This window comes from Nanorana parkeri, unplaced genomic scaffold (assembly GCF_000935625.1).
Source record: "Nanorana parkeri isolate BGI_ZX_2015 unplaced genomic scaffold, ASM93562v1 scaffold13, whole genome shotgun sequence".
NCBI lineage: Eukaryota > Metazoa > Chordata > Amphibia > Anura > Dicroglossidae > Nanorana > Nanorana parkeri.
Genome location: NW_017306281.1, coordinates 1670065 through 1682292, shown reverse-complemented (window position 1 = coordinate 1682292; position 12228 = coordinate 1670065). Strand labels below are relative to the sequence as shown.

Genomic DNA, 12228 nt, shown 5'->3' with positions numbered 1-12228 from the left:
TTTGTGTAAACCAATCAGCAAGCAGCTGCATCACCTTTACAACCAATCAACTTGCCGTCCATAGAAATTTAAAAGTACGAACCCTCGGAGTAGTGGGTTGGGCAACCTAAAGGGGGAGTATGTAGGCGGAGAGCTGTCTACCAATAGGATGAGCAGTTCATTTAACAGACAGCGACGAGATCCAATCAAGAGCTCGCCGGGCGGAGCTGTGTGTGGCACGGCGTCTGTAGTGACGGTAGCGTGTGGGACTTTAAACTTCGCTGTTCATTTTTAACACAGAGATCGGCTTTGTGATCGCGATCAATCTCATCCCTTGCTCGCTCCGGTTGGTGTTAGATTCGCCGATCCGATCTGTAGTCATCATGGGCAAAGGTAGTGGATTCTTCTATACGAATTGCTATAACTAGTAGCTGGAATGTACCTATAGCGGTTAACTTGTTGTAATCATTCAGTTCCTATTGATTTCTTATTAACTGGTTTATATTTACCTGGCTAAGTCACGGTAGATTGGTCGCCTAATGTCAAAGTTGCTTCAGGGGAGTTTATCAAGCCTGGAGCAGGCACAATCTGGAGCAGCTTTGTATCTTAGTCTCCGTTCACACCTTTGTGTTCCGTGAAGGTGCGTCCTGTTTGTGTGTGGCTTTTTTTTTCTTTTCTTCCTGTGCATCGCCAATTGGTTTCAATAAGTGCTGCACATGTGTCAAACGCAGAAAAGTAGCTCATGCATCAGATTCTGCTACAAGTGTACTGGTTTTTTTTTTTTTCTTCTCTCTATGTGATTGTGTGCATTTCAGGTGTGCCAATGCGTGCGGAAAAAATGTGCGTTTTCTCCAGCCATGTTTGGGGTGCCATTAACAAGGAATGGCAGCGCAAGCATGTTTTTGATGCGATGCATAAATGCGCATGTTCACAGAATGCGAAGGTGTGAACGAGGAGTTGGGTTAACCAAACACATTTCAATCTGCCCATACAATCACCTATTGGATTTACCACAACTATGTAATATAAGGACCAACCTAATCTATCCAGTCAGACAGGCTCTTGCACTACATAGTTGTTGGTAGCTCCAAAGGAGATTGTAAAATCAGATTGTAGTGTGTGTGTGGTGTGAGGCGAGCCTTAGACTACAATGGAGTGTTTGTATTCGAGTTACTTTAATTTACCGGTGTGATCTAGCGCTATTTCAAGCAGTGGAGAGCTTAAATAGAAATGATATACAAGTTTAACGGTCTCCAGCATCACTTGTTTTCGGTGGAAGGTGTAGTATAGATGGGAGTTCAGTAGTATTCCTTCTGATCCCTTTTCCCCACCCCTTTTGTGTCCGTTTGGCGATGTTTCCCTTCCTTTCCTGTCTGATAGACACAACAGGAAGTTGGGAAATCACTGGTGGCCAGCAGTGTCACCAGTAGCGATGAGCCACACCACCTTCTCAGTCTAATGTCACTGCAAGAGTATTCCCCGCCCTGCAGTGACTCTTCACAAAGGGGCAGGGAATACCCCCTCCACCACTGATTGGGCCGACATGCGTTCTTGCATGCTGCAAGTGTGAATGGTGCCTAAGGGAAGACCAGGGTTGACGCTGACAGGCAGATCTCTCAGCATCAGCCCATTCACGCTAGCCCGGATAAACTAGTGTATTGTGACAGGTCTGGTGGGGTGTTGTATCGCGCACACTGCAAGAGCTGTCACTATTTTAAAATGTTTCTTTTATAAATTTATGTTGCGTGTACATTATGTACATTCTTTTCAAGTACCTGCACGGCAGCATGGTACAGTGTGATGACCTGTGGTGGGATCCATTGCTCTGTGATGGAATTCAGCATCTTTGCATTTTATCACAGTGTAGCTCCCATCATATCCAGATTGTGGTGTGAATGGGACGCATAGAAAACAATTGCTTTCTATGTGTCCTAGCAGTGATCTGCGCTGATCCGGTGCAGCGCAGGTCATGTGTGAACCTGCCCGCAGTTCCAATGATAAAAAAATTTGTCTGGTCTGGAACGGACTGCGCTGTTGTGAACAGAGGCCAGAAATAGCATTGGGATACATTGGGGTGCATTTTTGGTCCGGAAAAAGTCTGGTCTGGAGATGATGTGGTGTGAATGGGCCCTTGGACATTGGCAGTGATCTGCGCTGATCCGGTGCAGCACAGTACAGTTCATGTGTGAACAGGCCCTTAGAGATTGGCAATATGTGGCCCCTTCATCCTTGGCCAAACCCAAAAAAATGTTTTCTAAAAATGCTGAGCTGAATTCGGATCCATAGAGCAGTGCCCTTTTCTGAATCTTCCAGACTGAGGAATATGTCCATGAGACGTCTGTGGAATACCTTGTGTGGTCGACGTAGCTAGGAATACTGTGCCTCATTGCAATTTACCTTTTTGGAGGGATCTTCTGGACAGAGCTCTCATCAAACAGGAAATCGAACACCTGGCAGTGTAGCACTTTACAGGCCAAGTTCACCTTGAGGAAGATGGAAAGGACATATCCACAGACTTGCAACAGAAAAGGCAGGGCTCACGTGCCCTGTGGCTGCCGTCATCGCACACACTTTCCTGAAGGTTTATTACACTCTTTGTGTGTTTGTCCTGGTGAGTTTTTCTCCTTTATAGTAGACAGTGTGTTTGTCGGCACCTGATGCATTTGTATCTGAAATGTATTGCCACCCATCTCGACTTACATATACAGTAAGGATTAAACTCCTATATCAATGGGCATACATACTGCTAGTTGAAGACCTATGTGTGGAAATAAATGTCCTGTTGAATTGTAATTCTCATACAAATGCTGCATAGATCCAACATAAAGAGATCTTGTTTTGTATCGTTCACTTCATGTGAATGTCAAAGGCTCCTCATGAATCCATAATGTGATGTGTTTAGCATTAGAAAGAACATTGTAGTATCTCTGTTTTTTTTATATGTTAAGTATGGAACTCATTTGCATCCTCAAGGTATATGTTGTATGGTTGCATTTTCTCCTGCGCTCCTGTCCTCACCGACTTTTAGCAGATTGGTATTATGTATGTACAATGGCTTTATTGTGTTCGTTTGAGATTTTGGAACTGGCTGAGTGTTTTTAGATTCTTTCTGCCAGAAATAAAAATAACCAATACGGCAAATCTGTACAATTCATTCAGTTCGTAGTATGAGCCTCCACATTGCACTTTTGTTGGTACATTTTTTGTTAATTTGACAAATACCTAAAAACCTATTTAGGGCTAGTTCACACGAAGTGCGGAGCAGATAAAGAGCAGTTACAGAACGCATCAAAAATGCATCCGATGTATTCCAATGGTATTTTGGGCTCTAGTTTCCCTTTTTTTTTTTTTTTTTTTTTTTTTTTTTCCTGCTCTGGAATGCACCAAGACGCATCAAAAATGTATGCAAATGCCCTGGAACGCACTGAAGCCTAATTTAGGCTAGAAAAAAGGCCTGGAACGTGGCAAAAATGCAACAAAACGCAATACTGCACTGCACTGCTTGTGCAGAAACTCATGCAGATCTGGACCGGATTTGGTGTGAACAAGCCCTTAGACAGTGTGGTTGACATTATCGCTGAGCTTCCGGTATGAATTATTGTGCATTATATTGGTCCAGTTTTGCCCACTGTAAGAATGCATATGACATGGTGTGCCTGACCGTCCACTGGGGATCCTTTAAATCACTGTGATCTTGAGGGTCCTGTTCTGCCACTGTGCTGAGCGACTTCTCCTCTGCAGTGAAAACACAGTGGCCATTCAGAGAACACCTAGTATTTTTAGCAATGAATACAAGGCGTTCTGGGATTGGACAGAGGACAGTGATGTCACGCATTCACCTCTCATCCACGCCTTGTATTCACTGATAAAAATGCTAGGCATTCCTTGAATGGCCACTGTGCCAAGTCAGCGTCTGTGTTTCCAGAGCAGAGGGGAAGCCACTCAGTACAGCGGCAGTACATGACCTGGAAGATTGTGGCCAGCGTTTATGGTAGTTCCCCTTCAAAATGAATAGACTGGCAACGCCCCCTTACCTGCTCAGAAATCGCACCTGCTCCTTTTTGGCAGCACACCAAAATGCAGTGGGGAGAATTTATCAAAACTGGAGTAGTTGCCATGGCAACTAATCAGCTTCTCATAGTTAACCCATGATAGGTTGGTTGCCATGGATAACGTGTCTGCTCCAGTTTTTATGCATACCCCTCAATGGGTTGCCACGCAGGCCTCTGGTGTAGTGGTCCTGCATTTGCATGGTGCAGTAGGGTGCCCTTCACTGTGTGTAGACAGATACAGGTAAAGAGTAGCCGGAGGGTTGCCCTGACCTCTCATGGCCCATAATATGCACTTTGGCTCAAACATTGAACACCTCCTTCACTTTATGCCCAAAAGGCATCAAGGGGAAATGGTGTAACCATTCTGCATATATCGGTGGCAATCTATCAGGAGCTGAAGGCCAATGCCATTATATGTTGGATGGACTCCATGGCTATTTCAGACCAGTACCCCAGTTATAGGGCAACATAAAGAATACCCCCTTCTTACCTGTGCAAGACGTGAATGGTGTCCAGGTCTACATAACAGCATGAACAATCCTAGCAGTGGCTCCCATCTACATCTTGTGCAAATGGGCCCTTGTGGAACTGCACAACTTGCACAAAAGGTGACATTCTCTGCATTTTAGGCATCGAGGGGGTCGTAAAAACTAGAGCAGACAGGGTCTGGAGCAGTTGCCCATAGCAACCCATAAGCTTCTCCCTTTGTTCAGTTACGATTTGAAAATGAAAGGGAAGCTGCTTGCTATGGGCAGCTGCTCCGTATTCTGTCTGCTCCTGTTTTTATGAATTCCCATAGTGTTTACTGCAAATTAAAGTGCAACTGCAGCCAAAATGTTTACTTTAGTTTTGGATAGTGTGGAGGGATTAGACCCCTTGTCATGTTTTTATTGCTGCCTGTTAGAGTGCTGCCTGTTAGAGTGATTCACCCTATTTGTCCTGAAGACTGTTATCCGTGAAAGAAAATCCCAAACATCAGAACAGGAATAGATGGGAAAATCCTCCAATGGGGTTCTGGTGACCCTGATGACCACCAGGGATTTCCTCTCGCTTCCTATTGTAACTATTGGACAAGTGAAGGGAAATCTCCCCGATTGGACATAGCTGGCACGAACAAAAAAAGCTGCTGGGTTATCACCCTCCCTTACTCCATCCAAAATGAAAAAGAACATTTTGCATTGACACAAATTTATGGAGATTAAAATACAATGGTGTCGGAGAGAGGTGTCCAGGTCGACATAACCGCATGAGGAATCCTAGCTTTGGCTCCACCCACAGCTTGTGTAAATGGGCCCCTATATTCCAGAGGGCCCTTGTAGCGATGCACAGCTTGCACAAAAGTGTGTCCTCCCCTGCATTTTGGGCATTCAGTGTATACTAAAAGGAATAGTGCAACTGAACCCAAAACCTTTTTTATTTTTTGCTTTAAAGGAGAACTATGGGGTCAGTGCTTTTCCCCATAGTTCTCCTAAGGGTCACGGGAGGACATATACTAGCATCTTCCTGTGACCCAAAGCCCAGTGTATCGCGAGCTACAGCTCACGGTATACTGAGACTGCTGCAGCCGGGACGGATCCCGACATTACTGTCGATCCACCCAGCTGCGTGAGTGACAGCTGGCTTTGCCTATCTAGAGGCAGAGCCAGCTGTGCACATCCGTTCTGCCAGTCAGAGCTGGAGGAGCGGGGAATTCCTGCAGGGAGCCGTGAGTGACAGTCACGGCTCTCTGCAGGGACATGATCGAGAAGCGAGCGGCGGCATGTGTTCGCTAACTTCCCGATTTAAATTGAGCCGACGTGTGACAGTTTCATTGTCACACGTCACCTCGAACTATGAGGTTGAGTGAAAATCACTCGCCTCATAGTTCTCCTTTCAAGGGTAATTCCACTTTTTTCCAGGTGAATTTGGGGAAATGCAACTACCCCTTCTCCCCCCTCCTGCTGCTCTTACCTTTTGAATGAACGCTGCTTCCCCTCTGTGGCTCCCAGTGTATGGTTTGTACACCTACGCAGTATCTCAGCCCTGCACTAAGTGTTTCAAATTATGCTCACAAATGGTGTTGCTGCGATGTTGTGACCACTGTACGGTCCATTCACTGGGAGCCATGGAGGGGAAGTAGCATTTAAAGGTTAAAGCAGATTGGTGGGGGTAATTCCATTTCCCAAACCCACCTGGGAAAGTGTTATTACCCTTTCAGTTGTTGGCTATAGTGGAGAGGGATTAGAACACCAGTTAGGTTTTTATTGCTGTCTGTGTTCCCATTAGGTAGATTCAACCCCTCTGTTTGTCCTGGTGAGGTGGGGGGAACCCAAATTTGGGTTTCATCAGAACAGGAATAGATGGGAAATAAAAATTTTCCGGTGGGGACCCAAGTTCTGGTGATCAAGGGGGGTGCGGCCCGCACCTAGGGTGACGCCCATGGCAGGGGTGACACCAAAATGACTCTGTCATTTTGGTGTCACCCCCACTCTAAAAAGTCAGGCACTCGGTCATGGACCGAGAGCCCAACAGTGTCAGGAGAGAGGAGGGGGACCCGGTGGCATACCTCAACCCGCCGGGTGAACGTCCCCTCCTCTCTGTGCCGGTGTCCATCACCAAGGATGGCCTCTGGCAGGCGTCTATCAGATGGCCGTGAATGCGCGATGATGACATGGTGGGGGTGTCACCCGGTTTAGGTGACCGGGTTACACCCAGCCTCGGGACGCCCCTGCCAGGGATTTCCCTCTTAAGCGAGATTTCCTGTTGTGGCTATCACAGGAAGTTAAGGGAAATCTCCCCAATGGGATACAGTGGCAAAAAAAGCTGATGGCTTATCGGCCTGATTTACTCTATCCAAAACTCAGTCTCTTTATTTTTTGGCATAGATATATGCCCCATGATTTAAAGAGAATGAGAAGAAGCTTCTCTCAGGACTGACAGATGTATTTATAATAGGTTTGGCTTTTGAATGTATACTGTGCTGTTATTGTATAGAAGTATATGAGATCGGTCTTCCTGTGTCTAGACACACGCGCAGGGCCGTGCTGAGGACTGTGCACAGAGGAGGATGTGTCCTCTCCGCCATTCTCTTCCTCTCCGTCCCTTTAAAGATGGCGGCGCCCGGCAGTGTCACACTACGCTGATCACTCCCACTTCCCGCACAACAAACCCTCCATGTCTCTCTTCTAGGAAAGAAAATGTCTAAAACCGGCGACGGAAGAAGCGGGGAGGCACCGGAAACCTGTCGATCCAATGAGAACAAGCCGAAAATGAACGGGGTCGGTGTGCTTATAAATGTTTTTTTAGTTGTTTCGCCGACACAGTTCAGGTCGGGACTCCATAGACTGCCCTGTGATGACGATTGCTTTCTGGGAATGCAGCCTGCAGTGCAGGCTGTATTTGGGAGTATATAGACGGTAGATGACCTAGGACATCAGATAGGATCTGTACCGGGACTTATGCACACGGGGCTATTAAAGGGGAAGTCTTAAAATGAATTGCACACATTCAGAAAAGAAAAAAAAAACAATCTGGGGAGTTTGTCAAAACTGGAGCAATTGCTCATGGCAACCAATCAGTGTGTCTCATCAGTTTGCACAGTTGGGATTTGAAAATAAGAAATAGAAGCTGATTGGTTGCCATGCAAATCTGCTCATCCCTCCCAATGTGCATTGATATGTTCTTACATTGGAGCAGGTGAAGCATTGCATCCACAATCAGTGGATCAGGGGTGCAATGCTCTGGCTCCTGCAGACTCTTCCTCCTACTGATGTATGGACATGGAGGGGTTCATAAAAACTGAAGCAGTTGCCCATGGCAACCAATCGGTTTTTCTGTTTCATTCTCAAAGCTTAACTGAACAAATTGTTCATGGCAAACAACAAGTTGCTATGGGCAACTGCTCCCAGTTTTTATGAATTCCCCCCATTAAGTAACACAGATGGTAAGAAGTGTCTTCTATTCCATTATGCATGAAAAGTCATGGTTAGGACTTGTAGCTCCTCCCTTTTACAAATCCTGCCAAATGATCTGTGAATGGATGATGTGGCTGTGTGGGCGAAGCAGTAGCCTGAAGATTTAGGAAACGGGGGTGGGAGGCAGCTGGGATGGGGTTGACTATGTCACCATGTTTCATATTACACCCTGAATATGGTTATAATATGAAACATAGTTTTAAATCCAAATTCCGGGAAAACTTTTAAACCCTTGCAATCCTCTCCACTGCCAGTTAAGTGCTCATTTGTGTCTAGGGACAAAACTAAGTTAGGCCTCATTCACACTGCTGTACAATACGCTGCGTATAGATGTGCGCAGCATATGCAAATGGCTCCATGCACATAGCTGCGAATGGAGCCATATATTTGCTCTGTGTAAAGATGCGCAAATAAATGGAACCGAGGTGCGTCCGGGCTCGGAATTTCTGCGTTTTTAATGCACGTACAGTACATTCAAATTTCTATAAAAAATGATGCATTCTGGGATTGCATACAGTGCATGTACGCAAAATACAATCTTGCGTTGTGGGCATGAGGCCTTATACTCAGCCGAAGCTCTGTGCCAGCCATCTGTCGCAGTGCTTGCTCCAGCCCGTCTCCTCCTCCGCTGCAGCATTGGAATCTTTCTCAGCATCCTCATCTCTATACACATTGTGTATAGACGTGATGATTTATGGGACCTTCGACCACTGCAGAGGAGGGGGAGAGACACTGGAAGGACCAATCTAAGAAGCCGGTTGGGATCTTTAGGGTAATATAGCTTTTAACCCAGACACAAATGAGCACTTAACCCTTGCAGTGCAGGGGTAGCCCCACTGCAAGTATTTATAAAATAGTTTGTGGCGTTCTTCTAAGGTAAGCTCAGCCTTTAAAACAAAAACAAAAAAACCTCCCATCTATGCCGCAAATCCAGCGTGTAAAAAAAAAAAATAGTTTACACGCATACTCCCTTAGAGTATGTATAGAGTGTTTAGGGGAGTATGCGTGTTAACTAATTATTTTGGCTGGAACATGCATTTATTCAAGCCACGAGAGGGAATTTTCATGCATTAATGCACACAATGGCCATGGACAAATAGAGCTGCGTTTTTCTGCCCGTGTGCATGAGGCCTTATTGACAGAAGTGACTGCAATGACAGTACATACACCACTTGCTGCTGACAGTGGTCTTTAGCAATGGTTACATTAAACCCCTGTTCACCCCATAGCAATGCAACATCACAGAGGTCCTGCAGGATACATAGTGGTACGGCTGCAGTTGGGCGGTCTATTGATTTGAGTGGGCGGCCTACCACAGCTAAATTGCACTCGAAGTAGTAGTAATCAGTTACCTTGCAGTGTGGTGTGATGCACATGCAAAATGGATAGGTGCTATTAAGAAATAAGGGCACCGCCGCTCACATAAGATTGCCTTGTGGTGCAGGATCGCGTGCCGCATCACACGCACTCCCCCATTGCAATGATGTGAACAGAGCATTACAGTAGAGCAGCCTTTCTCAACCAGTATGCCTTCTGGCTTCCATAGTGATGCCTCAAAATGTTTACATCACTTCATGTCTTTTCATGGTGTAGGTAGGCCGCTAGCACCATGGAAATTACAGATGCTAAGCCAGGCAGGGTCGGATCCATTGCATTCAGTAAAGGATGCAAGTTTGCCACTTCTGCCACTGTTTTTTTGTGCGGGGACCACCCCCTTAAAACCCATACCAGACCCCTATCAAGGCTAAATGTCTGGTATGGATTTAATTGCGGCCAATCGTCATTCTTTTACATTTTAGACTGGGGCACCTGAAGATTGTGCTTACTTTAAAAGGGTGCCATGACGGAACAAAGGTTGAGAAATACTGCAATGGAGGGTGAGGATCTGATTGTATCTTCGTGCATGGATTCCACGCACAACATTCGGTGCTTTCTACATAAGACAATACGGAGAATGTGCAGTCTATTGACTTCTAATCAAAATGTTCTTTAAGACTGGCGAAGCCTTAAAACGCCAAAAGTGTTTCTGACAAGTTAAAATATATTCATAGAAACTTCATTTGTATATATTCAAATCAATGTTTTTGTAAAACGTCCATTAATAATCACATTGTCGGTAGGATCTGGGACATGGAGGTCAATCAAAAATCGACTCTTATATGACCCCTGCTAAAACGCCTAGCGCGCGTCCGCCTCTTCAGGAAGAAAACTCCACTCCGTTCCATGAGGGTAAAGATATGAGGAAAGCCTCTTCAGGCACTCGCAAAAAAGCAGAAGGTAAGGAGCCATAAAGTGCAACAGGTGCTTTCTGTAAACCAGGAGTGGCCACCCCTAGCTGTCCTACAAATCCCAACATGCCTCTGGGAGTCATGCCTGCATTGATCAGTCTTGCAATGCCTCATTGGACTTGTAGTTCCGCAACAGCTGCAAGGGCTGAGGTTGCACACCCCTGCTGTGAACCATATGAATTGGTAGTCTGAAATGTTGTGTTCAGTTTGGCTATGAGCTTGGTTACATAAGACTAGATAACAAGCAGAGAGGTAATAAATATACAGAGGGGCATGTACAAAAATTTGAACAGCTGTCGGCTTCTAGCTTCCATTTTCAAACCTTAACTGAACAAGCTGAAGATAGAAGCTGATTGGTTATTATGCACAGCTGATCCAAATTCTGTCCAATTTTCAGTTTAATCCCCCTGCAGTGTTTTTCAGAGTATATGGGTAAAGGACAAATGCTTCCTTGTTTTTTTATGCCACTTTTTGTTAGAACTGACCAGCATTTTAAAGAGCAAATGGCTTGTGTGTCAAAGGTCACACATGCAGCTATTGGCATGGGTAACCTCCTTTTTGAAAGACAATATTGTAAGGTGGTAGTAGTAGGCAACCTTGGCACTCCAGTTGTAGTGGCATTGCATTTTTCAAGAAAAACAAAAAACAAAACTCCAGGCAAATAAAATCTTAACCCTTGCAGAGGTGCTTACCCTGCACTGCAATGGTTGAGTGCTTGGCCTAGGGAGCTAAAATAACAGATATACTCACCCGAACTGCAATCCCGACTCTGGCTCCTAGACCAGTCCCTTCAGCCTCGCTCCCCCTTCAGCGGTCTAAGGTCCTGTGGGTCATTATGTCCAATACAGTGTACGCGGAGGGGCATCGCTGGAGCATAGGAGGAGATGGGCTGAAGGGACCGGTCTAGGAGCTAGCCGGGATTGCAGTTTGGGTGAGTTATATCTGTTTTAGCTCCCTAGAGAAAAGCCCGGCAGCAAGGGTTAATATTTTTATGTGCTGGAGTTCTTCAATATTTTTAACCTTTTTTTCATTTTGTTGATTTTTGTGCACATTGTTGTGTGCAGGGTCCCTGCAAAGTATAAAGATTGTCATCTCCTACACAGAACACCGGGCAATGAGGGGAGTGAGTGATGCAACTCAAGCAGTAAAGTGCTCTGGTCGCATAACCTGCCCTCCCTCCTCCCCATTGGCCGTTCACAAAATGCATTGTATTTTTTTTTTTAAGGAATACAAGGAGATTTTGTGATTGGAGAAGGAGGATGGCAGGGTTGTGAGATCTCTTCTACAGTCACAGAACGCCTTATTCTTTGAAAAAATGTTGTGAATGGCCAATAGAGAGGAGGGGTGGGTGATGTGACTGTAGTGATGTACTTCTCGAGTTGCATCCCTTGCTCCCCTCAATGCCAGAAGCTCAGTTGTGTAGAAGACGGCATGCTACAAGGTAAGATTTTTATACTTTTGATACAATGTAATTTTTTATGGGATGTGTGTATGTTTTTGTCATTTTGAAGGCCGTAGTTCTAGTTTACCAAAAAATGGTCAACCCACAAAGCAGTGCTGTGATTGTCAAATTAGTGAGCCTTTTTTTTTTTTTCCTTGTCTATAACTGACATTTGTTTAGCCAAGAAGGCAGAAAAAGTTCCTGAATCAGAACGGCCAAGCACAGCCACAGATGACAAGGACCGTGAAAGTAGTGTGTCAGATAGTGCCCAGGGCCAGAAACAAACTTTGACTGCTGAGCCACAAAAGAAGTTACCCCCTGCTGACAGGAAGCCGGAGCCACATAGGATGGTCAAAGCAAAATCTAACAGACGGAAGTGAGTATGGAATGTTTGCATGATGAGAGTGTAAAATTTTAGAAAAATAACTTGCACCAAAATTAATATTGAGAGTTGACCTTGTAAAATAAAGTGGTCTGATTTTTTTTTTTTTTTTTTTTTTAAAAAAAAATATGCC

General features: G+C 45.2%; 1 protein-coding gene across 1 annotated transcript in view; it reads left to right on the top strand.

The window, feature by feature from the left end:
- Positions 1-347: 347 nt before the first annotated feature.
- The window catches only part of KMT5A (lysine methyltransferase 5A), a 17850-nt gene continuing 5969 nt past the window's right edge, over positions 348-12228 (top strand). Inside the window, exons 1-4 of the mRNA XM_018556825.1 lie at positions 348-372; positions 7200-7288; positions 10105-10261; positions 11912-12089. Of these exons, the coding sequence (XP_018412327.1) occupies positions 363-372; positions 7200-7288; positions 10105-10261; positions 11912-12089 (434 nt within the window). The 5' untranslated portion in view covers positions 348-362. The remainder of the gene's footprint in view (positions 373-7199; positions 7289-10104; positions 10262-11911; positions 12090-12228) is intronic.